The 26,416-nt window shown below is 41.8% G+C and overlaps 3 protein-coding genes across 3 annotated transcripts; all 3 read left to right on the top strand.

Moving 5' to 3' along the window:
* Positions 1 to 1,183: 1,183 nt before the first annotated feature.
* LOC115823896 (membrane progestin receptor beta-like) lies at positions 1,184 to 2,209 on the top strand. The gene has a single exon (XM_030787936.1). The coding sequence runs from the start codon at positions 1,184 to 1,186 to the stop codon at positions 2,207 to 2,209; it is 1,026 nt and encodes a 341-aa protein (XP_030643796.1).
* Positions 2,210 to 3,356: 1,147 nt separating this feature from the next.
* lrrc57 (leucine rich repeat containing 57) lies at positions 3,357 to 7,249 on the top strand. Its single transcript, XM_030783435.1, has 6 exons — positions 3,357 to 3,544; positions 4,048 to 4,186; positions 4,289 to 4,424; positions 4,589 to 4,857; positions 5,198 to 5,383; positions 6,338 to 7,249. The coding sequence occupies exons 2-6, from the start codon at positions 4,103 to 4,105 to the stop codon at positions 6,377 to 6,379; spliced, it is 717 nt and encodes a 238-aa protein (XP_030639295.1). The 5' UTR covers positions 3,357 to 3,544; positions 4,048 to 4,102; the 3' UTR covers positions 6,380 to 7,249.
* A 2,064-nt stretch (positions 7,250 to 9,313) lies between these two features.
* tyro3 (TYRO3 protein tyrosine kinase) lies at positions 9,314 to 24,835 on the top strand. Its single transcript, XM_030785176.1, has 19 exons — positions 9,314 to 9,391; positions 10,645 to 10,828; positions 12,431 to 12,531; positions 13,108 to 13,278; positions 15,567 to 15,653; positions 15,945 to 16,060; positions 16,952 to 17,132; positions 18,511 to 18,653; positions 19,622 to 19,760; positions 20,036 to 20,162; positions 20,645 to 20,739; positions 20,839 to 20,934; positions 21,273 to 21,353; positions 21,709 to 21,801; positions 22,116 to 22,237; positions 22,515 to 22,624; positions 23,330 to 23,489; positions 23,893 to 24,029; positions 24,389 to 24,835. Exons 1-19 carry the CDS (start codon positions 9,337 to 9,339, stop codon positions 24,804 to 24,806), a joined length of 2,616 nt encoding a protein of 871 aa, XP_030641036.1. The 5' UTR covers positions 9,314 to 9,336; the 3' UTR covers positions 24,807 to 24,835.
* Positions 24,836 to 26,416: the final 1,581 nt, after the last annotated feature.

Below are 26,416 nucleotides of genomic sequence, written 5' to 3'. Positions count from 1 at the left end.
ATTGTTCTGGAGATAATAGAGGAGGGGGTTTGAAATTTTATGTCACATCAGAATGAAAGACATCTAAAAACATTCTAAAACCAAATTCAAATCCTTAAATACTGAAATCTCCTCAACATCATCACGTCTTCAATTATTGCATTACTTGTATGGATTACATAATTAGATAATATACTTGTGCTGAACCCTCCAAATGCTGAAACATTGCCTCATACATGCATGTCATAGGATTGTTCACCGCTATGTGCAAAGCCTTACTGCATGCTTTTCATTGTCACTGTGATGGAAACAGATTTTAATGTAAAGAATTGATACCGAATGCTAGATGGAATAACAATGGCACATGCACAAGAAATAAAGGGTCCCTTTGCCAACGAATACGAGAGTTCATTTCTGAGAAACGTCGTTGAGCTGTGCAATTTAAGGAATGTCGCATGACTCTTAATCCTTGTGTTTTGTGCATTTCTTTTAAGAACGCTTTTTGACGTGATTTCCAACGATGGCGACCACAGAGAAGTGACTAAGATCAGAATTGAATGAAGCCTTACAATGTGAGCATACAAGTTTTCTCTCTTTTTTTTTTCTTAATCATATAACTCTGGCTAGAAATTCTGAGGATAGAGAGGATGGAGGTGGAAACTGACATGCCTGAGCACGGAGAAAGACTCACATCAAAATTCATAACAACTCAAAGTCCAACCTGCAACAGAACAGGAAAATAAAACCATCTGAGTCACACAGTTTTGGTGAGTTATTTACCACTGCTGCTTTAACTTCAGTTATTGAATTTACCGTAGGAGTTGTGTTGTTGACGTATTTCAGTTCCACAGAATGTATATGTATAGAGTATGTTGAGGGGTAAAGGACATTGGTATCAGTGTAATGAAAGGTAGAGACATCATTTCAGATCATAGCAATGTATCTGAATTACATCACAATTGAAGGTTCTCTTCTATACCTTTTATGTCTATGGTATGTAAGATACTGCATATCTTTGTATGCTTTTCTTTCATTCTTTCTTTCTTCCTTCCTTTCTTTCTTTCTTTTAAAATCCTGTTTTATAGTCCAGAATAGACAGCAAAACAAACTTTGACCCCTGGCCTCTCATTCACCAACTAACTGACTGTCTCATCCCTGCATCCCCCCAGAAATCCTCTCTCTGCCCATCATGTCCAGATTTACTATGGCTTGTCTGAGCGCTCTGCTGCTACCAAGCAAGCGAGCGGGTCCTGTGCTTAGCCTGTCATCTCTGCCTGGCACTGTTCAAGACTGTGATGTTCCCATCCTCTTCAGAGAACCCTACATTCGCTCTGGCTATCGGCAGGTGGGCCACGGCTGGCGTTTCTATCTACTGAGCCTCTTTCAGTGGCACAACGAGTCACTGAACGTGTGGAGTCACATGCTGGCGGGGTTAGCCGTGGCTCTGAGGTTCTGGGTGTTTTCCTGGGAGGTTAGCCTGTGTGTATGCCTACCCTCCCTGCCACTCTTCCTCTATATTCTCTCCACCCTTACCTACCTGGCCTGTAGCACCACCGCCCACCTCCTGCAGTCTCACTCCGAGCTCGCCCATTATTCCCTGTTCTTCCTGGACTATGTGGGCGTCAGTGTTTACCAGTATGGCTGTGCCATAGCCCTCTATTTCTATAGTTCAGAGCTGGAGTGGCGGGAGAGTAAGGTCGGAAAGGTGTTTCTCCCATGCGCCGCCCTGCTAGCGTGGCTGACCTGCACGTGTTGCTGCTTCGCCAAGCTGCACTACCGACGCCCGTATCCGCTGCGCCGAAAAATGTGCCAGCTGATGCCCACAAGTTTGGCGTACTTGCTGGTCATAAGCCCGGTGGCCCACCGCCTGGCAACCAGTTCCTGGAGTGACCCTGCGTTGAGCCTCCACGTTCTCCAAGTGTTCTTTTTTCTCCTAGCGGCCATCTTCTTCTCCTGCCCGGTGCCAGAGTGCTTCTTCCCTGGAAGCTGTGACATTGTGGGTCATGGACATCAAGTATTTCATGTCTTCATTGCCCTCTGCACCCTGGTCCAATTGGAAGCCCTGTTTAAAGACTACTTGGCCCGGAGACAGACACTGCTGCAGGAGCACGGTGAGATCCAGCTACTCCTGGCATGTGCCTCCTTCCCCACGCTGGTGCTTTGCAGCATGCTGACGGCGGCAACTATGCGCAGACAGGCACAGGTGAAACTTGAGGCAAGGCCAAGGTAAGGCCCAGGCAGTGAGAAGGACGTGCCCAGCTGGATTTGACCATATAAGTGTCTTATGATGGGTTATGTACAAACTCTGTGGGATGTACTTCATGCATATAGGCTAACTTGCACCTTATGTGCACAGTGCACTTGAAAGCTTGCAATATCATGCGACACTCACATGCTACCAGTGGAATAGTTTAAGCCAGGGGTGGGCAAATCCAGTCCTGGAGGGCCGATGTCCTGCCGGTTTTTGTTTTCACCTCTTAGCTACCTGTTGATTTTCACTTTGAAAACAGGTGTGCATACTCTTCAGCCAATCAGAGACTGTATTTAGTTGGTTGACAAGAAAAACAGCAGGACCATGGCCCTCCAAGACCGGATTTGCCCACCCCTGGTTTAAGCCATTCCAACACAGAGAGGACTTTGAGCGGTGCACTGTGATTCCTTCGACTACAGTGCTGGAGCATGTTCCATTCACGTGTCTCGGCAGACCGAAAACTTTACCTCTCTCAAACTGATCTCCATCAAACTGATCCCATAAAACTTGAAGACACCGTTTTGTGCCATAACACTTTGTATGTTGTTTTCAGGTATTTCTCAGTAGTCACACACCTGATTCAGCTCATTATCAATCAAGATCTTGATCCCCGTAGTACTGTTGCTTATTGTAAGCTTTCAACTGTTGTATGTGTTATATCACTGAAAGTGAATTTGAAGTTGTGATTTCATTAAAATGTCTCATCACACTTTCTATCTCATTCTTTTGCTTCATGGCAATGATATTTCTGGTCATATTGTATGTATCAGCATCTTCTGAAGAAATGATAAAATACCTCACAACAACACACATGCATGACAGGGGTGTGTCGTGTAGCCTGCGAGACTGTAAACGATGCTCGTTATTTCGGCGTTGTTATGGATTCCACCAAAATATGGCCAGAGGATGTTGGCATGACATTCCATGCGTTGTGATCTGCTGCTCTGGCCCAACGGACGGTTTTTGCAGGACATCAATTTACTCCGTGCCAGTAGATGGTAGTAATGATTCATGTTGTTCTGGTCGATGTTGCGAGCCAAACCAGAAGAAATTGTTAAGCTCGATCTATCCCTGTAGAGCTTTCCAAACGAGGAAACACCGTAAGCAAGAGCCATTTTCACTCAACTCTTGTAACTGTTTGGAAGTAGTTTAGCAGCTTGTATTTGTGCTTATCGTTCACAGCAATTGCACGCACGTTTCAGCAGTGTTTGCTGCAGTTTGCTGCATCAGCTTAGCTTGTTAGCCGGCTGCACTCCTCTTTCTAGGCATCTTTAGACCTGGGAATTTGCTAGCCAAGTTAGCTAGCTAGCTGTCGTAAGTACATTATAAGATATTCTGCTCACAGACAGATAACGTTGTTGAGTGAATATGTTCATGTAGATCTCGGCTTACATTTGAGTGCCGCGGCTATATTTTTTCAACTACAGCAGAATCAGGAAGTACTATATTTTGCTTGTTGTTTGTAAACAAATTTCTCAACTGTCTATGTTGGTTTAAGCCAGCTAACCTAGCTGTGTGTGCGTGGATTGTCATTTCACGTAGTGTTGCAACATAAAAGATACTTGTTAAGCTTTAATTTATTCAGATCTCGGACACACACACAAACACGCGCACACACACACACAGGTAAATGTTTACTTTTGAGGGATTAAAGGCTTCGCAACTGAGAATTTGAGTTTTTTTCGTTGTAGATGATAAAACATACACTTTCATAGGTAAGCAACTTTTTATGATAAAAATAGTGACAAACGCTGAAGTGTGAGGTTGAACAATGAGTCGGGAAACGGTTTTGTGATTTCTTTATTTTTATATCATAGATATTCAAGATCTAACGTCCATCAACACCGCGGCTGCGGACAGGTCATCCTGTAAATGGGGAACAGCGCACTTAAGGCTCATTTGGAAACATCTCAAAAAACAGGAGTTTTTCAGTTGACAGGGAAAAGCCTCCCAGAGGTATGGCTTTCATACGTTCAATAACGTTAGTAAATGTGCATTCATTATTCATTAGCAATGCAGTCTAACATTTGTTATGTCTAACTTTTACATCCTCTTTAGTTCCCAGAGGAGTTACAGAGGCTGACTGCAAACCTGCGGACAGTGGATCTGTCCAACAATAAGATTGAAGTGCTACCGGCCTTCATAGGAAATTTTCAGCATCTGAAAAGTCTCACAATTAACTCCAACAAACTCAGTAAGTGTTTATCCCTTTTAACAGAACTGTAGGACAGTAACATAAAATATCTATAAAATTGACAAGATTACACAATGCATAACCACTAAACCTCAACCATGTGAGAGACCCTCTTTCTTAGACTGTGATTCCAAATAAATAACTAAAATATCTGTGCATTACAGCAAATCTGCCAAATGAAATTGGGAAACTCAAGAAATTAGAAACCCTTCTGTTGAATGGGAACCAGTTGCAGAAACTGCCTTCATCATTTGGGCAGTTGAAGGCACTGCGCACCCTCAGCCTTTCTGGAAATCAGTTCCGTGAGTTTCCCAGCGGGTTGGGTACCCTCCGTCAGCTCGATGTCCTTGATTTGTCCAAAAACCACATTCAGGCTGTGCCAGCAGAAGTGGCTGACCTGCAAGCCATTGAAATTAACCTGAACCAGAACCAGGTTAGTTCGGTTCCATACAGCTGAAAACACAGTAGACAAAACACCTTTTGCTGTTAGTGTCAGATAGGTTCCGCATAAATTTTGCTATCTTGTCATTTATATTGATGGCTCAGATGTCTGCCCCGTCTGTCTGTCCATCTAACGTGAACAGTCAAAATAATCTGTGCATTCTGCAAAATCTCCCAGTCAAATTGTGGTTTTAATTGACTTTTAATAGTGTAATTCTGCAGACTTGTATGGTGTAACTGACGTGGTCACAAGACCTCTATATATCTTTCATACATCCCTGTGAGACTTGCAATCTGATTGGCTGATCGAGATTCTGTTTTACTGTGATCAGATATCAGTGCTGCACCCAGATGTGTCCCGCTGTCCCAGGCTTAAGGTATTGAGACTAGAGGAAAATTGTCTGGAGCTCTCCTCCATCCCTGTCACCATCCTCACTGACTCCCAGGTGTCTTTGCTCTCCGTGGAAGGCAACCTGTTTGAGGTGAAAAAGTTACGGGACCTAGACGGGTATGATAAGGTGAGGAAATGAATGGAATTAAATGAATAAATTGGACTGTGTTTTTTAAAATGTGGTGAACGAGTTCATCATAAAAAGTCACACTTCTTTTGTGGCAACGGTTTTAGTCTCATCTCATTGGACCATATTAGATTAGTTTAATAAGATTATAGTATTATGACGTTTGTTTACAGGCTGAATGGGTTGTAAAGTACCTCGCGTTAACCCTTTGTGTAGCTCCGACCTTTGACAAAACCAAGAATGTATAAATCCGAATGCTCTGCAAAATTATGCTTTAGAATACACCTTGCCATTTATCATTATGTCGAAAAAATGAAGCCAGCATTAGCATTTGAACGAAATCCATTTTCTGGCTAAAGTGTTTGTTTTTGAAACACCAGCAAATCCACGTCATCTACCCAGTGTCTAGGCAGAACTGTAAGGAGATTTTAAAACATGATTAGGATCACGAGGTGAAAGTTCATGACTAGACAGATCCGATATTCCATTTTTGTCTTTTGTCATAATCTCTCCTTTCCCTTTACCTGATCTTTGTCAAAAGCACCCCCCAAACACTAAATATGACTCACTCCTCATGGCTGCAACTACAACAACAATATACCTCACGTGCTGCTTGGCTCTATATAGATTTCAGTTCTCGTTCTCGTGAAGACGACCAAATTATAAGGCAGTAGAGTGGAGAGTAGTTCTGACAGTTAGGATCTAATTTTACTTCAGTCGGTTTGTTTACACTGTAATTATGGACCCATCACCAGATGTTCTCTCTCGAGACGCACTCCAGAGCTTAAAATACTCATCACATCAAAACATTTTTAGAAAGGGGGGGGGGGGGATTTTTTAGTTCTCTCATTCTAAATGTTCTGACATACTTGTTTATCTCTCCCGACATGAACCCAACGTTGTTGGGTTTTATTTTGTTTTGGGTTTTTTTTTATTTGTTCTCTTCTCGCATAGTACATGGAACGATTCACTGCGACCAAGAAGAAGTTTGCATGAGGAAGCAAAGAAGCTACGCTTTTCCTGCTCACTTTTACCGGGCTCCGCCCATTACAGAAGCCCCGGACCGGCCCTGGTTTTGGCCGCGGTAGCTAACGGGAGATGACAGAGGACGAAAAGGACGGGATGAGGAAAAAGAGAAAAAATAAAAGACTGTTTGAAAAGCATGCTAAAGCCTCTGGATGAAGTCCTCTGACTGCTCAGAGAACACTGTACCTCACTGACCACGCATACACACATAACCGTCACAGAATACGATTCTTTAAGTCGCAGGTTACCAGTGCTTAATGTGCATTCTAACCCTTGCTACTGAAATATGGTTATGCAAAAAAATACAAGCATTATACGTTCTGTACTAATGTCTGTCACTGACACTAAATGCTGTGCTCTACATGACACAATATAAGTCATCAGAAACGTACTATATGTCGTGCACCCACTGAAAAACATGCTTAAACATGGATGCAGGTATCAAAGCATTTTAGAGTTTGGTAATTCAGTTTTAATTAGCATCACTCAATGCCGTCTCTGTGTTATTTACTGACCTTGACCTTGTAATTAACGTTTAATGAAAGCTGTTTAATGAAGATTCTTGTTTAATGAAGATTCTATTTATGGCACACTTCCATTTGAAATGCTGGGGGTGTGGGCCTTTGCGCTTGTGTGGTTGGGTGGGGGACATAGTCGCAGCATCAAGATTGGGGCAGATACTCCGCCATTTGTAATTGGAATATAATTGGTTTTTGAATGAAAGCATTCGTTACAGACTTAGGTATGTGACTTTCCGTTAGCATGCTAACAAATGTCAGTTCAGTTTTGTTGTGTTATTTGTAAATGATGCAGTTTGTTCTTTTACTTCTTTCCTTCAAAAGGTTTTCAGATGAATGAGAAGACTTATGTCTGTTAGTGAATGTCAGAGAGTCTTAACATATTTATATATTTAAAAAAAAAACTGTTCCAGTCACTACAAAATGAATGAAATCAGTGGGTCATATTGCCAACGGTGCTCAAAATTATTTTCTCACTCTAAGATGGATGCAGAATTCAATACCTTTTTGAGTTTATTAAAATGGCTTTTTTGAATTATATAAATTTGCATAGTTTTGTGAATTTGTCACAGTTCATTTAGCTGAATTGAGTCTAACATACAGTGCATACATGCAGTTTTCCCAATATTTTGTGTAATATTCTGTAGCCAGTGTAATATAAAATGATGACTGTTAGCACAAAACTATTTTAAAGTACTCTGTCTTAATTTCACCATATAAAGTATATATTGTGTATAAGGCGAATATTATAAATGGCTCTTATTGAATCGTACAGTATTCTGCTTTTTTAGGGAAAATACAGTAATGTGAACAGACCATAATCTGTTATTTATGTTATTGTTGTCTCGTTTAATGTATACCTGTCTTGCCACATGTTTTGATTCATGTTTCTGATAATTACTCTGAATTACAGTCATTTGTGTGTCAGTCTCATCACGTCTCTCTTTACATTGATTCTTACCCATGTTCCTTACCTTAAAAAAAAAAAAAGTTAGGGTAGATGCAACGCTAAGCCACGCCTCCCCAGGAGAGGGCGGTATTCAGCACTATTGAAGTACTTGCCGGGTAAATTAAGTTCCTACAGTATACTCAATCAAATGCAACAATCGTTATTTGTATTAAATTGTTCGATGCAATAGCTTATACTCGACACTGCAACATGACGCCGGCCCTGAAATAATTAACGTACACACGTCAGTGAATGAATTCTTTGTACTTTGATCTGTGCCGTATGGAAAGAGGCCTCTCATACCACATACTCAAAGGAGCAGAACTCTAGCACGGGTCTTCCTCTTTGTCTACCGTTTTGTTCTCAGGCTCTCTTGCTGTTATTACTTACCAGAAAAAGAAAGAAAACAACATGAATGATTTCGTGTGGTACTCACATGATGTATTGTCGAAGTCACAGCTCTGACCCCCGTTTGCCTCAGAAACTGCACAGTAGTCTACAGTCGTACAAAGACCGACACACAAATGACAGTGATTCAAAACAGTTATCAAAAGCCCACAGTTTTACAATACTGTTACAACATTTATCCAAGAAGAATTTGTTACGTGGTTTTCAGTTTTTGTTACGCGCGGTCTCGAATTGTGATGAGTAACACATGGGCTACAATTTACATTCGCTTTAACACTGAATCTTTTGTCTATAGGGGCATTTCAAGTGAAACTGATTTTTGTTTATCTGTTTCGCCACAAACACGTAGAGAACAAACGTATTCTACCACAGACGATCTTTAAGCGATCTTTAAAAGGAACGTTCCACTTATTTGGGACTATCTGATATTCCTTTTAAAGAGGTGTACACCTTCCGTATACATGCCTAGACGATTTTAATACCTAAGGAACACATGGTTCGGTTCAATAAATCTTAAAACAGAGACAAGTTCAATCAGCCTGTTGGCGATCAACAAATTTCCCACGAGTGTAAAATACTTTATATTTGAAGAGATGATGCATTTTTTTTAACCAAATAGCTGAGGGCAAAGAATGCGTTCGTTGAACCTAAGTGTCTCTAGGCGGCAGTGTTGTTCATTTATTGGGGTATTTGCACCTCTTTGACTACTTTTTTTTTCCTCCTTTAACTGAGTGAAAACACTTCAGAGTAGTGAGCGAGAGCGCCTGGGTTTCTACGCTGATCATGAGAGAAAGTTGATAAAATGTAGCTTCACGTTTCGCACAGGTTTTGAACGTCGGTCATTTCCAATTCGGCCGCAGACAGACGCTGTATATGGATGGGTTGTTATGAGATTTCTCGGATTTTTGGCTTCCCTGGAGCCCACGGAATGGTTATTGTGAATGGGACATGTCATAACAAATTCAGTTTTCACGGCCCTTTAGAGTGTTGTGGTCGTGTTGATTAAAATTATGCTGCAACGTAATGTAATTTCTCTATCAGATTACCGTAAAATGTGGATTTATCTTTCGGCTATAGTGCTAGTACACTGCTCAGCGGGAATCCACGGTAGGTCCTGTGAAGTCGGATTTGGGCAACGGTGATAATAGTTTGTGTCATAACACATTGTGTCTTATTTGGTTGATTCTGACTAACAGAGATCATAATCTGACTATGGCGGTGTACTTAATATGTTTGTTTTAATTTATTTTCATCATTTAGTAAACACACTTGCAATCAGTGCTCCACTCTAGCGTTGTGTGAAATGACAGGAACCAGAATGGATCCAGTTTGTGTTTCGAGTGTTTCTGTCTTTTTTGCTTTTTTTTTCTTCTTTTTTTTCTGTATTTGTTCTATGTTTATCTCGAACTTAATCACTCTTGTTTTTTGTATTCGCTGAAAATGTTTTACTTTTTGGAAATGTAACTTTTAAACCGTAATGTGTTCAATATAACATGAGTTCGTAGAAAAGTCTTTCCTTTTGTTCTCTATCAGTGAAAACGAGATAAATGATTTTTCATCCCAGTGTGACACTCCTTGATACGTTCGTCTAAGCTGATGCTTGTTTGTGTTTGCACATACTTTGAGTGTGAACCTTAAATTACAGTCTACCGGCTGTTTACCGACCATTATGTACATACTGCATGTGCTACATTCCACTGCTTCAATTACAGATTTGAGACATGACATAGGCGAAATTACAATGATTGCACTGATTATAGTAGTGCATGTGACTGTTCTCCTCATATGGTAAGAAATCAGATTGTTTCAGAGGAAATAGTTATATTCTGAGTCATAATCCTTCTGAAGTGCAGGAAACTCAGACTTGTGATATTAGGTATGTAAGACTGAAATTGATAGGCTATTGAATACTTGATTCTATCCTGTAAACAGAATAATACAAGCAGTTTTGGACCAAGATGCTGTCTTTGGTTGTTACTGGAGCTCTGCTGAACACAGCTATAGTCAGTGACTACAGTGGAGCACTTTCTCAACTCTGCAGCTTGCATGACGTCTGCCTGTTTTACTCAGAATGTGTACACTGATTCAGTAAACATATTTACAGCGGTGCCAGCACAACAGAGGAAAAAAAAAACCCAACAACAACACTGCACAAAAACCCATTTGCTTCAAATGTAATAATGTCTCTTCCCAAATGGCTTAGCTTATCATTTTTACGCCATTGTTACTCGGGCATGAAATAATTTTGCAATAGCTGTGTCAATCTTAATCGACTGTCTCTCAAGCCGTCGCTCCAACACAGTAATTGTGCCAAGTAAAAATGTAACCTGTTACTGACTGACCTGTTTGATATCTTCCAGGGCCACGGTTCACCAAGAGCCCAGCTAACCTCACCGTTACCCAGGGGAACATGGCCCGTTTGGGCTGTGCAATCGAGGGTCTAAGCGAACCGGAGATCATCTGGATGAAGGATGGGGAGAGGCTTTATAGCACCGATCAGATGTACATCACTCTGGATACCCATCACTGGGAGACTTTCCACAGGTAAAGGCCCTTGTCAGAGCTGGATGTGGATGTGACTCTGTGTTGCATTGGATTTGGGGTCAGTTTCTAGGGACACAGTAATGAAAGAATAGAGATCCCATGATTCACAATATAGCAACTGGCGTGCTGTGCATCTGATTTTGAAATGGGACATTCTTTTGGCTGTAATGTAGAGCTCCTCCTGACATAAAAGACCTCCTTCATTCCACAAGGATATTTTTCATCTCATCTTGTTCAGCGTGTAGTTATTTTCGCTGTGTGACTGCACTATGGACTAGAGAACATTATTTCCCACAGTATAACTCCATTTCAAAAATATTTTTGATCGCTCAGTATGTCAGGTCTGCTACATGTGTCCATGCCTGGATATCAAAGTAACCTTGAAAAGTTGGTTTCAGGGTCAGACTGATAAAAACGTGCGCCCTGGCAAAAAAAAATGTCCGTCTTTGTGAACCGTCTTTGGTTGAAGCGTGAGAGAGCTGGTGAGAGAACAGAAGGTGACACTGAACCATTGAAAGTTCACGTTTTTTGTTGGGCGACCTTGTGATCTCGTTTGCTATCAGCCCTGTAACCTTCAAAGCGACGAATTCAACCTTGCATGATTTCGACCTCTCGTACAGTCTGAAAATTTAGGTGAGTCCATAAGCAACAGGTAGAGAGGTTGGCAGCATGTTGGCGTGCTATGTTTTGGAACGAGGTCTGTTTGTGTTATGAAGAAACATTCGATATAACACTGTAAATAATGGCGAGTGATACAGCTCTGGGCTTTGAAGGGTGTTTTTCCCCTCCACTGCACGCTAAAGTTTGAGCCTTAGAGGAATCCAGTAAAACTGTAGGGGCAAAGCTGGGGTGAGCTAATCAGCTTTTAGTCGAATTTTTTTTCCTAACAGCGTCTGTAAATGCCAGCACTCAACCTTTGGGTCTAATGATGTAGGTGCAGACCCAGGAGTGGTCAGCGCTTGCTGGAATGTGGTGAGTTACTCATGAGCAATGCAGGGGACGGTTGGTAACGTGACTGCCTGTCACTGGATGCTGTCATTTCTGTTAGTGTTAATCCCTGGCACAAGAGCAGACTCTCAGCTCCCAAAGTCCCCCAAAGTTGGTCTTCCATTTGGCGCTGTTTATTTTTTGTTGTTTGTTATGTTTTATTATTTTTATTTATTCTTTTTTTTTTTTTTTTGGCCTGTGTATATCAGTCATTATCACAGATGCATTAATGGAATCATGAGCCACTTTTGAGAGGTGTAGAAATCTAGAGAAATGTCTGTTATGTTTCTCCTTTGATTTAGATTGGACAGTAAACCTTTTGTTTTCGCTTTCATTTTTATGGATTGTTTTGCGTTATCACCAATCACCACTGTGGTTACTATTGCTTCTTATTTGTCAATTAATTTGACAGCCAGCAGATAACGGTACCAGGTACCCTCTGATACAAGTGTGTCTGATTTAAATCCTGTGTTTGATGTGTTTGCTGTGTAGAAACGGGTCAAGCAGTTTGAGGTGGAGGCTATAAACAGTAACGACTTGGTAAACTTTGATTGTCATCACAGACTGTTTACTTTGTTTATTTGTCTGATTTTTGCATGTTTTTTTTTTTCCCAGTGTGAAATCTGTCCAGCAGCACGATGCGGGGAAATACTGGTGTGAAGTGGAATTTCGTGGCATGACCATTTCCTCCGGGTCTGCTTGGATTACAGTAGAGGGTAGATCAATACCTCTTTTCCTCTCCTTTCATAAATCTGCAGGCGTCTGTCTCATCCGTCTGTTGCAGTGAACCTCTAATGCAGTGTTTTTAAAGCCAATGCATTCATATACCTTGGATGGATAGTGAGTGGTAGTTTGTTTGTTTGTTTGTTTGTTTACTGGATGTGTCAGGCCTGAGCAAGTGCCACGCTCTTTTTTTGTGTGTGTTTCATGAGGTGTTGTAATGAATTTTTGTCGAATTCCTCGACCAAAACTAAATTGAGTTTCAAGGGAAAACTGACTTTATTTTTGTCGGTACCACCTTTGATCATATCTAGGGATGATAGGGGAGTAATGAGGGAAACAGACCGTAACAAAGCTTGTGTATGGGGAATCTCAAGCATGGTTGATTTCAGCTGATGTGTCCCATAGCATAGCACTTAGCCCCTAGTTTGATCCAGAGCCACTTAACCTCTGACACAGAAAATGTGACTTGCTGAGGATAAGGGTGTGGGCTAAATAAGGGAATGTAAATGAATGAATCTGCATGGGTCAGGTTGAAACTCATTTGCACTATCTCTCTGAATGGTGTCTAGGCGTCCCCCATTTTATGCTCGAACCCCAAGACGTGGCCACGTTTCCGGGGGTGCCTTTTAACCTGACCTGTGCTGCTGTTGGACCTCCTGATCCTGTGGAGGTGCTGTGGTGGCTGGGAGGAGCTCAGGAGGGTGATTACATGCCTTCTCCATCTGTGCTCTACGTTCGAGGTAAGTTTCTGTCGCAGTTCCACTCAAAGTTCTCCTCCATTTTTCTGTTCCCCTGTTCCCTAATATTTTGCTCCTCAGTAAGGCCAATTAGAGAAGTCCCCATAGAGATGTTACCGTTGATTTCGTAACACAGTCAGGGCTTACTGTGCTAATTCTGACATGTTTCATACATCCTGTTTCCCTGAAATCCAGCATCAGCACCTCTGACGCCATCCGTAGTTCAAATTTTATCTGGAAGATAAAATCACTTAATCGCACCCATGTGTGCAGAAGTGTCCCCAGGGCTCAGTACTTAGACCACCATGTTTCATTCTCTGCTTTTGATCAAAGCATATGTCAGCATAGTCCGAGTAGTCGCTACTGTCCTAATGGTGCTCAAATATATACCGTAATCTATAGGCCTGTCCCCCACCCCCTGACCAGCCTAGCCTGTATCAGTAATATAAAACCATGAATGATTGTTGCCTTACTGGACCTATATTCTGTGAAGACTCAAGTCATGCTAGAAGTTCACTTTGCTATACCAGCAAAATCCAACAACTTCTCTCAAAACAGTGATAACATACAGGTTATATGCACCGTGTGTGTGTGTGTGTGTGTTTGCTCTACGTGTTCTTGTGTGTTTGTTTTTGGTGTCAGTCACAACAGATCATGAGAGGATACCTCCCAGGTGAATCATCCCTCTGATGCAAATGTTACTGTCGCTATCTTCCCTACACCTGCAGAGATTGTGAAGCTGAGTCAAAGGTCACTCTTAGTGGGCAGGGTAATGCAGCAGGGTATTCAGGCTTTTGTCTGTGGACTTTTACTCTTACAAATCATTTTCTAGACACACGTTAAGCTTGGTTGTGGTGTAAAATAAATTGGTAAGGTCCATTTTAAATCCCTATTAGGTTTGGGATAGGCTTAATTGGTGCTTGGAAAACTAGTCCATGGATTGCCACTGGGATGTTCCATTTGCTGGTATATACTGTTGATGGCAGTTTGTGGTATTGACTTAATTAAGCCTCCGTAGGTGGTATGGGCTCTATTTTGAAGCCCTTTGTTGTGTGGTGTTTGTTGCGTAGTGCATCACTGTTCCCTCAATGCCCCTGAGTAAATTTGTTTGGAACCTTGTCTTAGAACTCTGAGGATAAGTTATGCGGGAGCTTTTAAAATGCAGTTGTGTTGAAGACTGTGAACTGAAGCAGAAATGACTGACAGCGTTTCAGGGTTTAACTGGTGGCGTCGGGTGACAGGTGACAGTACTTGGCAATTTAACCCGTGCCTGCCCACGCAGTCAGGATACGATACATTTCATCATAGTCCTGGAGTGGTAATCTAATGTTTGTGGCTTTTATGATTCAGCTCCAAAATATTCCAGCAAATGACATTACTTTCTACACATTTGCTGAATCACCCTCATCATATTACTATCATTGTCTCTCTCCCAGACGGTGATCAGTTTTATATCCCTCTTTCCCAAACAGTGTAACCGAACCTTCTTTTTCTAATGGAGCTTACTAATGGGCATTCACAGAAAACAGTGCAGAAGAATGTTGCTAAGACTCTGTCCTTCTCTGGATAATGATGCTATTCCATTTTAACCAGAATCGTTACTGCCTAACCATTTATGGCTTATGGTGATTTGAACAGCCAGTGACTGCATTTTGTTCACCTCTGCAATTTCTAAACTTTCTTTTCTTTCTTGATTGGGAGAATTTGTAAGGACATGTGTTTGAAACTTGGCTATCTGGGTGAAGAGAGAGTTTCTGCCTGTCAGGCCTCTCAAGAGTGTCTTTTGGAGTAATCAGCTTTTTTTTTAGTGTCAGCTGATGCTGACATTTTGCTTTTACACTGTTACATATTGAGGGAAGGTTTCAAGACAGACTGGGAAATGCAACTGTGTAATTGTAATACTTTGTCTCTTGCTGTATTTCAAAAACGTCTCTGATGTTATCAAGTGTCTTAATCTTCACCTGAGAACAAACAGGTAATCAAAAAACGTGAAGAAAGGGTTTTTTTTTGTTTTGTTTTGTTTTTTTTCCCCAAACGTAATCTTCTGATTTTCTCTGTGACATCACAATGACCGCTTTCTCCCTATCTCAAGGGCTATACTGAGGCCCATCCTCGAAATATTGGAAATAAAACACATAATTATTATCCAGTAAAAGCGTAATTCTTATTTTCATGAAGGAACATGTATGTGTTTACCCAGTAGACATGATAATGATATTTGGACTTCGTCTCTCAGACAGCAATGCTGAGCATTTGAGTGTATATATAACTGTTCCTATCTGTTCCCGTAGGTGTGAATGACAGTGTTAAATTTTACTGTGAAGCTAAGAATGCCAGAGGCATCTCTGTATCTCGCACTGGCACTGTACACATTAAAGGTAAGCTTTGCTGTCTATTCACTTCTTTATTGCAATGTCAAAAAAAAAAAAAAAGACATTGCAGAGCTTTTCCAGCTAGCGCAGAGAAGAGTTTTGAAATTATTTAAGTGGACAGTTTGAAAGAAAACTACAGAAGTGTGCCAAGATGATTTCTGTTTCTGAATAACTCATTTTAATATCTCTTTGCGGAGGGGAAGCCGTTGGTATTGGTGTACGTGGTATTGGTGTACGTGGTATTGGTGTACGTGGTATTGGTGTGCGTAAAAGATTTTCCATGTTTTTCTCTCGCAGCTCTCCCGGATGCTCCCAGGTTGGTTCAGGTAGACCAGGTGTTGGACAATAACGTCACTCTGGTTTGGACACCGGGTTTCAATGGACACTCTGACCTGTCCACCTGCACCATTCAGGTACCCAGGCATTCTCAGAGCACCGTATTCTGACTGTCAAATACAAGTATCTAAGTCAAACAAAGTCTTCCACAGTCCCCCAGTGACAGGCTTGTGTAAACTTTTTTTTTAAATATGCGTCTAACCTGTGTTTAGAGAGAGGAAGTCCCCGCTTGTCTTTATATTGTCTTGAGGCACTTTAAGTCACAAAGCAGATACATTAGACACTGAAAATCTGGGTCACATGGACAGGAAATCTCTGTCAGCAAAGTGGGGGCCAAGTCTATGCTGTGTTTTTATTCAAACTTGGCCTGTGTTTGTTTCTCAGTCATAGACCAGCTCAGCTAATACAATTAACATGCTCATGCACACGCACACACACACACACACACACACACACACACACACAGTCAAACACACACATATACAGAACATTCTCAGTCCAGTCAGGAACACAAAAACAAAACACTGTAAGATAAACTGCTGTAAAAGTTCTCCAAAAAATATGTTAACAGAAAAATAAAACCAAATATTAAACAGATATTAACTATTAACTCAGATGTTAAGTATTAACTCAGATGTGATGTTTTCATCAGTTCCTTAACACAAAAAATCTGTACAGAGAGGATAATGTTTTTGCCCTTCTACTGCATCTCAATAACACTGTGCAGAAATTTGATCTCTGTATCATATTATGGAAATTCAACAATGTGTAGTAAACACCATTGGATCTATATATTTTATCTTCCAGCACCTTACGAAACATACTAATAGACGTTGTGTATTAATTGCTTAAACATACTGTGAGACATTCTGTGTTTTAATGACGTTTATGTTTAACTTGACTGATTTATGTTGACTGTGAACTGAATGTTTCTACCCCCCCCCCCCTTTCCCCAATGGCTCTGCAAGATGTTGAAGAATTCTGGGAGGAAGTTGAAACTTCCTGACCAGCGTGTGACTGTTCCACCGTTCCAGCGCAGCATCGGTGGACTTAGCAGTCACTCAAACTACAGTGTGAGAATCTACTGCAACAATGAAGTGGGTCCCTCCCCTTTCTCCTCGTGGGTGGACTTTCAGACTCCTGAGTCAGGTATGTTTAGCTGTACATTAAATAACCTGTGCCCTGTCGTTGTTGTTTCCCTCTCTTATACATTGACAGACTTATCTTAAAGCAGACTCGTTTTGGCATCACGACAGCACCCATTCTAATCACTCAGTCACGCTCAGTTGCCCAGTCGAATGTGTTTATGCATGCGCTGGCGCTTTTCGGTATTGAACGAAACCAAAATCTGTGTGGACATGTAGACACACTAGGTTGATTTTTTTTTTTTTAATCCTACAGTTTGAAAATCTGTAATATAGTCACAACAGAATATACTTAATTTCTTAATGAGTCAGAAGTGATTGGTCAGTTAGAAAGAAATGTTTGTTGAACTAGTCTGATTCACAGTTTTGTTTATTTAGCAGGTGCTCCTATCCAGTGTGACTTAAAAGAAGGGCATTCGTATTGACCTAGAAGAAAGCAAACAATATGTCCCCCTTAAGTATAAAACCTTCCCAAAAAGCTCCAGGAATAATGTATGAGAGTTCATCTTTTCTCCTTTTTTGTTTTGTTGTCTTTCTTTTTTCTTTTCTTTTTTTTTTGTTGAAAAAAAAAAAAAAATCATAAAAGAGCCAACGGAGGAACGTGTGCGTGAACCTACCCGCCGACCGAATTTATGATCAAACATCCAGTGTAGAGATGTGCACTGTGCACTGGAGAGAGCCAGTGAATGCATCTCTAAAGGCCCATGCTAATTATCATCCACATTGTCATGGCTGCAGCTTTAATGGAATTCAGAACCAGTCTAAATATCTGACATTTTCTACATACCAGAGGGACTTGGATCAGTCAGTAACTAAACTGGTGGCCTCTCTTAAAGTCTCGTGTGGCTGTGCTGATTGATTGTGAGTAAACGAGGGGGGGGGGGGGGGGGGGGGGCTACTACCACCCGTCTCTCTCCAACACCAAGTCAGGACAGCTGCTCATGCACAAGGAGGGGGTGGTGAAGGGAGTTGCTAGGCTGCTGGGTAGAGGGGCAGTGGGAGTTTCTGGTGTTGACCTTGTTTGTATGTTTGTAAACTGGCAGGACTGGCTCCAGTCCAGTGGATTCCAGCCCTGATGGTACAATGCAGCATTGTGTGTGCCCCCAATCCATATCAATGCGCTGCTGCTTATGTTAGGTGCTCAGTGCATAGTGCCACCTACTGGTAGGGGATCTCACAGCAGTCTAAATTAGTAGAGCCCACGGTGGAGTTTACTGAAAATGTTTCAAGCGTCCAGATTAACCTCGACAGACTTGGACTAATGTAAAAATTGCGTGACGAGTGAGTGATGACTAAGGCACGCTTGTTGTTGGGAGTCGCCAGCTGTCACGCTGTCATAAACAGTGTTGAAACGCTGTCATGTTCATGTGTCTTCCTGGCAGTGCCATCTGCAGCACCTAAGAACTTCACCTTTGAGCTGACGGAGCAGCAGCTGTCTCTCCGGTGGGCGGCCCTGGAGGAGGAAGAGTTACACGGGCGCCTGCTTGCCTACAAAGTACAGTGGACCTTGGGAGGAGAGAGTCAGGTAACCTGTCGTACTAGGGGGCAAACTGGGGGACAACTTCATAAGCCCCAAATGAAAAGACTGTGCCCCCCCCTCCCCCCCTTCCCCGGTTACAGCACACTTCCTCCAGCCTCACCAACTACTCCAAGACTGAGTTAACCATCCACCCTAATCCATTTGCACTGCTGTGTCACATGACAGTTTGTGACAATATGGAGTTGAATCACAGTTCCTAAGAAATCCTAACCAATAGAGATACTTAGAACAAGTGATTGTTGGAGGGTTTTATTTTCGTTTTGTTTTGTTTTGTTCAGTCATTGCTATGACAATGTTGTGACCAAATGTCTTAGAGTCACATTATTCATTATGTTATGCACATAGTTATCAGACGGGGTTGGTTTTTAAGCCCGTATCTTGCTGCGTATGGATTCATGGATTTGAGTGCCGCACCTTTCTGTGGTCAGATCTGCTGTCATGACTAAGAGCAAACCTTGACCTCATTGATAGTACATGAATGACGGGACAGCAATCTCGATGTAAAGCCCTTTGAGACTATAAATAGTGATACTGGGCTCTAAATAAACTTTTATTTGCATTATTATGAGAATGGGTTTTTTTTTTCCTATTATAGTATACAACAGTCGATTATAATCGATTAAACCTCTTTCTCTGGATCACAAAAGGAGGAAAAGGAATCAGCCGAGAGCCTTGACATTTAATGAATGTGCGGTTTATTGCAAAACGTTTCCAATGCTTTATCCAAAGCTGAGAAAATGTATTGTTATTTTGAGAATCAAATGAATCATTGTCATTCAACTCTTGATGGTTGGGTGGTTTTCAGGGGCATGCGCTTGACTGCATTCTTGTAGACATATGTAACTCAACGCAGTATCAGGACACTGTGTTGTTTTTGCAGGGATGTTTTATCTGTGAGAAAACAGAATATTTAATCTGCAAATATTGTTGTTTTTTTTTTTCCCTTATAACAGGATGCCTTACTGTTTAAGGAGAACGTTGCCCATCTCGCCGGAGGAGGCCGCTTCTTCAACGCCACATTCCAGGTTTCGGCGTGCACTGTGGTTGGCTGCGGACCGTGGAGCCAACCTATACTCGTAATGCCTGCCTCAGGTAAAGGCAGATTTGGTGACTGTTTTTTTTTTTTTTTTCCTTCGAGAGTTATTTTGACTCTGTCTGAAAGTGTGTCAGTAATTTACAAAGTCGAACACGCCGAAAGAACACCTCGTCTGACTGTGTGTCCGTGACAGAGCCCTGTCCTCCGTCGGGCGTGTTTGTACGTCTGTATGTGTGATACGAGTGTGCGTTCATGCGTGTGTCTCTTTCTATGTATTTGCCTGTATTGTGAAAATGACACGCTTGTGAGATTCGTGTCTTCTCTCACACAGCGGTGTCAGCTCAGACTCAGAGAGGCCACATGTGGGTGGGCCTACTTCTGGGCCTTCTGGTGGCCACAATGGTGGGCCTGCTGTTAACCGTTCTGGTCCAACGCAGGGGAAAGGAGACCCAGTTTGGGTAAGGCCCCCTATGGCATGCCTGAGTGACTCAGAGCAAACCAACATACATTATATACTGTTTACAATCAGTTACGGCTCTGAATCACACTCTTTCTGGACCAACAATCTGTCCTTCACAGTAAGCTGTTGATCAAATAGCTTTCCAAAGACATTACAATTTACTCAACTTATGAAATGGTCCCACTAATATGTTCTACATATGGAAAACTGAAGAGAATTCATTAATCTAAGCCTTGGATTTATATACATACCAACTTTCAGAGCTGGTATGTCCTTTAAACAAAGCAGTATATGAGTAGGTTGATTGTAAACCTTTACAAATATGAAAGAAGGGGCTAAACGGCAGTTTTGGCACTACTGATAGAAGCAGCCAATCAAACTGGCCTTATCGTTGCCTTATATGGTCATAGACACACAGAAATGCAAGAAAAAGATTTGGATTCCAGTAGTGTAGATTTTCATACCTATTTTTTCTTGCAGATCTGTTTTTAAGCCCCCAGGGATGGAGAGCGCAGTTACCTTCACCGCAGCCAGGTCTTTCAACCGGCAGGGCCCAGAGCTCCCCGAGTCCACCTGTGAGTAGCCACCACAAATACAGGCGCCACTATTGACAGTTGACGTCTATCGTCAGCAACAGGACATAAATGATCGGTGTTGCTTTTGTCTCCCTCTAGTGGACAGCCTGGGCATTAACAATGATTTGAAAGCCAAGCTGCAGGATGTCCTTATCCCAGAAAGACTGCTTACCCTGGGGCACATGCTGGGCAAAGGTTGGTTCTGCCTCCAGCACTCATTTCAAATCGTTATAAACACTTCTGTCAATGTCCATGCCAAGGAAAAACGCCAGCTGCCGGTTATCGTTTGAGAATGATGAAGGTAGCAACGTGAAATTATAATTCTGCTGTTTGAGTGACACGTTCAGTGAAAAAAAAACAATCTCGCTCTTTGCGGCCTTATAGTCTCATGAGCTTAAGCCTAGAAGCTGTCAGATTGATCAGACATTGAGGAAAAAAAGGTGGAGGGGTAGATCACTTTCAATACTGTACTTTACTGTTCATGGCCAGCGAGGGGAAAAAAATTGAGGGGGAATCTGTGTCCGTCTGTTCAGGCGAGTTTGGCTCAGTGAGAGAAGCTTTCCTTAAAATGGAGGACAGCTCTGTGCAGAAGGTTGCAGTGAAAGTCCTAAAAAGTAAGTAAATCTTAATTATAACTGGGCTATAACTGCCTGAGTGTTCAGAGGTTTGATTCAGAGGTAAACAGACAAAACGAGCGCTGTTGCTTGAAGTTGATTTTATGCCTTTCTCCTTTACCAGACACATCTAGATTATTAAAAGCTTCATTATAAACTAACTGGTTACAGTAGATATATTAAATAATAGGTGTATAAACAGTACTGATTATCATAATGGTTGAATACTTAGGACTTTAAAATAATAAAAAAAAAGTTCTATATGAGAGATATTCTGTAAGTGTAATTTAATATTATTCTTAATATTATCATTGTTTAATGACTTCTGCTCTGTTTTTCTTTTCTCATGGAAAAGCTGATATCAACTCATCCAGCGATATAGAGCAGTGTCTGAAAGAAGCTGCGTACATGAAAGATTTCCATCACCCTAACGTCATCCAGCTCATCGGTTAGTCACAACGCACTCGATAAAAGGCTTATTGACCTTTTTCTTTATTAAATTAATGCTCCGCAAGGGGCAGATGGAAGATCAAGTTTAGAGTTAGCTCCCGCTGAATCAAATTAGCTGTTGCCCTCAAAAAAACCCCCCAAAAAAACGTTTCATTCCATAAACAACAGTGTGTTTTGACAGAGAGCTATGGGTTCTATGCTAGGACGACGAAATAACGGTAAAACTTAGCAGTGGAGGTCGACTCAAAGTTATTGTTTGCATTCCGGGTTGGTAATAATGAATGTGTGTGTGTGGCCCTGCTGTTCCCTTAGGCATTAGTCTCCACAGACGGGCTCAGCAGCGTTTGCCTGTCCCCATGGTAATTCTGCCTTTCATGAAACACGGAGACCTGCACACGTTCCTTCTCATGTCCCGTCTTGGCGACGAACCTTTTGTGAGTGATGCCTTTTGACACAAAGAAACAAATAAAAACTCCCAGTTTCTGTCTCGTCGTTATTATTGTTTTCTTTCATTCAAATGGCATTTAACCCCTCGAGCCCATCCCACCTCCTGTGTCCTGGACCGTGTCACACGTTTCAGGGACATTTCCTGTCGGCCTGTTCCGTGCAGCTGCATCTATGAGCTTCATTTCCTGTTGGAAATAAGGCATTTTTTTGTGGATTGTCCATGGTTTAAATCTTAATTTGAAAATGTGCTGGTTGTCTCTGCAGACGCTTTCCTTGCAAATGCTGATCCAGTTTATGCTGGATATCGCCCGGGGGATGGAGTACCTCAGCAGTAAGAGCATCATCCACAGGGACCTGGCTGCACGCAACTGCATGTGAGTCCTCCACACAACACACGCTTCCATTAAGAACCAACATTTCAATTCCCCTTTTGTACAAGCTGATGGATTCTGAGGCAATGTTAACACTTTTAGAACGACCAGGGAGACAAAGTCAAGGACTTGAAGTTTTATTTCAGCGTGCAACCTGTGCAGGGAGCCACCTCAAGCATAGAAACACGAACTGACTGCCTGGCAGTCAAAATGGCATAGTATATATACCAGGTAGAGAGTACAGTCAGCATAAATCAGTCAGTCATGATGTAGGCAGAGACAAGTAACGTCTACACAGATAGTTACACCGATGACACCGGGAACTCTAAAGCACAGAACAGACAGTGTCGGGTTGTTTACTTTACGGCTGTCCCCTTCCTGAGAACCAGATGAGTCCTTGTGACATCACCCCCCGGGACAGAGGGGGATGCCTGTGGAGGTGATAAGGCAGCTGGAAAGGGCTTTACTTCTTTCCTTTATAACAGGGGAAAGTGTCTATGGCAAGAAGCTATTTTCTGGGGTACAACAAAGCACTTCAATTTCACAGGTGGCATAAAGAGGAAAACAGCAGTACTTTGGTTCCATCAAAGCAAATAAATTCTCCATGCTGGGTTTCATCAGTATGCTTCACCTCACCACGCAGCTTGAGTAAATGACCGGAGCATCTGTATGAAATTAACTTTTGTGCTGTGGTGTTTTTTTCCCTAGGCTGAACGAGAACATGACGGTGTGTGTGGCAGACTTTGGCTTATCCAAAAAAATCTACAGCGGTGACTATTACCGACAAGGATCTGTTTCAAAGTTGCCTGTGAAGTGGATCGCGTTGGAGAGTCTGGCTGACAATGTTTATACGACTCAAAGCGACGTGGTAATGTTAATCAGAAAAAGACCTACGTGCAGATCGGCCTGTCAACGGCGACAAAAAAAAAAAAACATTCAGTCTTTGTTCAAAGACATTCAGTCCATGAGCCTTAGACTTGAAGGCCCACATAAACATTTGTTTACATTATAACACTGTCATCACTCTCACTCCCAACATCCACACCCAGAAAGGTCACAAAATACAAACTGCTCTTTGTGTGCTTGCCTGGTTAAATACAAGAATAATTAAAGATTCTTAGTACAAAGAAGTGGTTGCCTGGAACTGAAAAATATTTGACTTGTAGGTGGGAGCTTGTTACTTCTTATTCATGATGACCCCCCCCCCCCCTCCCTTCACTGTGTTAAGGTCAGTACATTCACTGGGGTTTTTTTCTGCTATCCTTTCTCAGTGGGCATTTGGTGTGACTATGTGGGAGATTATGGCACGTGGACAGACTCCTTATCCTGGAGTGGAAAACTCCGAAATCTATGAGTACCTCATTAAGGGTGAGAGACTCAAACAGCCCCCTGACTGCCCCCCTGACATGTAAGTATGAAGAGGTACACATCCAACATCAACCAGAATCAACTGCATTGCTCTATGTTTTTAAAACTATCTTTCCATACATTCATTTTCTGTTGTTTACTGAAAAACAAACGTTTTATACTAAGGAGAACGCAGAGTTTAATGTTTTGGTTTCGTTGCTGGTTACAGTTGCTTCTGAACTGAGCTTTATTTGTTCGGTAGCATCGGGAGGCTGGTCTTTGTCTTCCACAAAGGTCACCTTTCATGGAACAGTCTGCCTACGCTTATTAGGGGATTCAACCTCACAACCTGTTTATGGTTCAATTTTATGAGTACAACTAAGTCTGAGACTACTGTACATTTTCCTTCTTTCGCTCCAGCTATGAGATCATGCACAGTTGTTGGAGCCCCGTGCCCAAATGCCGCCCCAGTTTTCAGCAGCTCATAGACCAGTTAGAGGGCCTATGGGCAGGGCTGTCTCCAGCACCTCTAAAGGAGCCACTGCTCTACGTGAACTTGGAAGGGGAGGACCAGGAGCAGGAGGCCGGGCTGGGAGCGAGCGCCGGGCCCCTGGGCGGCGAGGAGACGTCTTGGGCCGTGCCTTGGCAGTGCGTGGGCATGGAGGAAGACGAGAAAGACTGGCTGATGGTGTCATCTGGGGCAGCGTTGGCCATTGGTGGGGACTACCGCTACATCATCGGGCCGCGCGCTGCCATAGACGGAGAGAGCAGGCGTTCTGAAGATGGGTTGTCAGAGGATATCAGGGATGAGGAGGAGGATGTGATCATAAATGTGTAATTTTTCTTTTTTTTTTTTTTTAAGCATTGTGTCCAGTCCACCTTTACTGGTCAGTAGCATATCTGTCACACAGAGAGACAAATTCGAAAGCGGATTCCCTGTGAACCTACAGTCAGTTTATAAACTGAGTGAAGGACTGACTGACATCCTCTCTGAAACCAGAGGAAAGTCACTGGGAAGTGACAAAAAGCTGAGAACTGTTAAACATCCTTTGCCTATGGTTTCCTGAGAGACCATCTGGATGCACAATCAACTAAAGCTAATGTTCTGAAGTAAAAGCATCTCTCCATTCTATACGTTTCAAAGGCATACGTTTCTGCAGGATATCCATTACTTAACAACCGCGAAAGCAATACTGAGATTTCACATCGTCAAAAAGTGCAATTTAAACATGTGTCAGATTAGAGATGAATTAATTTTTGAATAACTATTAAGTCAAGTAACTTTGTAGTGATAACAATTTTTTTTTTGTATGAATTAGGTGCTTCTCAGAAGTACGCAAGGATTTTTTTTTTTTTTTTTTTGTCTTGTCTTTGAAAACACACGTGAATCTATGTGTCCTGTCTTGTCTTGCTTTGTTTTGTTTTTACATGTTTAATTACGATGTTTGTACTTATGAAGTCTTATCCAATAACCATTGGTGGGTGCACGGGTGGATTGCCTTTACTCATTTATTAACTGGCAGTATTGAAGACTGCAGATGTGTGGCAGCACATTGAAATGATCTGTCATAGTGTTACAAGACACTGTATTATGAACCCTCACTGGTCGTGGAGAAACCTTGTCATAGCCTGTCCTGTGTATCCTTTTGTGAAACAGCTGTGAAACAGGTTTTTACCCTCGCAAACAAACACTCGACAGAGCATTCCGTGTTTGGGACACCAAGGGACATGAAGTTTTAATTTATGCATGTTTTGAAGAGTCAGTTTGTTGTATGATATGTCTCTATTAAAAGGTCTCTCTTTTCATTCTTTCCTTTTTTTTTTTTTTTTTTTTTTTAAATGTGCAACAGCTGTAGCTGAGAAATTTATGCCCGAGGTTTTGCTTGTGTAGGTGCTGTGACCTGTTTTGGGACCACAAACTTCTAGTTGGGGGAAAATAACAAACAAACAAACAAAAAAAACTTTGTCAGTGAAATCATTACAGTTATTCTCCTCTGTTGTTCTACAGAACGTTGTAGGTCCTTTTCAAACAACATACATTGTAATGATCAGATTTTAGATCCCCCTGTATATTTTACTGACTAGCACTGAAGAACAGTTGAGTTTATTTGTGTGCCATTAATTGTATTTTTTCACAAGGTTGTTGTGGATAAATATTTTATTACATTCAAAACACTATGTACAAGGAACATTCTGCTCCTAGTTAAACAATAAATCAGACAGTTGTGTACTGATGCCTGCCCTTCGAGTATAGTAGAGGAAGTCCATGTGTCTATATAGTAAGACAGAAGCAAATTGTTCATTATGACAGAAAAAAAATCTCATTTCAGCAAAATAACTGATATGAACAAACCTATAAAGATGTGGTGTAGCATGATGTCACTAGGGTTAAGGCATTCATTTATCTCGTATTATTCAGAATTAAATGGAGACATTAAGAACACTGTA

This window comes from Chanos chanos, chromosome 1 (assembly GCF_902362185.1).
Source record: "Chanos chanos chromosome 1, fChaCha1.1, whole genome shotgun sequence".
Lineage (NCBI taxonomy): Eukaryota > Metazoa > Chordata > Actinopteri > Gonorynchiformes > Chanidae > Chanos > Chanos chanos.
The sequence above is the reverse complement of the archived record's forward strand: the minus strand, read 5'-3'. Positions and strand labels throughout refer to the sequence as shown.

Bases quoted from the DNA above. Each gene is read 5' to 3' on its own strand.
- tyro3 (XM_030785176.1), top strand. From the start codon at position 9,337: ATGTGGATTTATCTTTCGGCTATAGTGCTAGTACACTGCTCAGCGGGA. The intron at 9,392-10,644 runs GTAGGTCCTGTG...GATATCTTCCAG, and splicing joins CTGCTCAGCGGGAATCCACG to GGCCACGGTTCACCAAGAGC. The intron at 15,654-15,944 runs GTAAGCTTTGCT...TTTCTCTCGCAG, and splicing joins TGGCACTGTACACATTAAAG to CTCTCCCGGATGCTCCCAGG.
- LOC115823896 (XM_030787936.1), top strand. From the start codon at position 1,184: ATGGCTTGTCTGAGCGCTCTGCTGCTACCAAGCAAGCGAGCGGGTCCT.
- lrrc57 (XM_030783435.1), top strand. From the start codon at position 4,103: ATGGGGAACAGCGCACTTAAGGCTCATTTGGAAACATCTCAAAAAACA. The intron at 4,187-4,288 runs GTATGGCTTTCA...CATCCTCTTTAG, and splicing joins CAGGGAAAAGCCTCCCAGAG to TTCCCAGAGGAGTTACAGAG. The intron at 4,858-5,197 runs GTTAGTTCGGTT...TACTGTGATCAG, and splicing joins TTAACCTGAACCAGAACCAG to ATATCAGTGCTGCACCCAGA.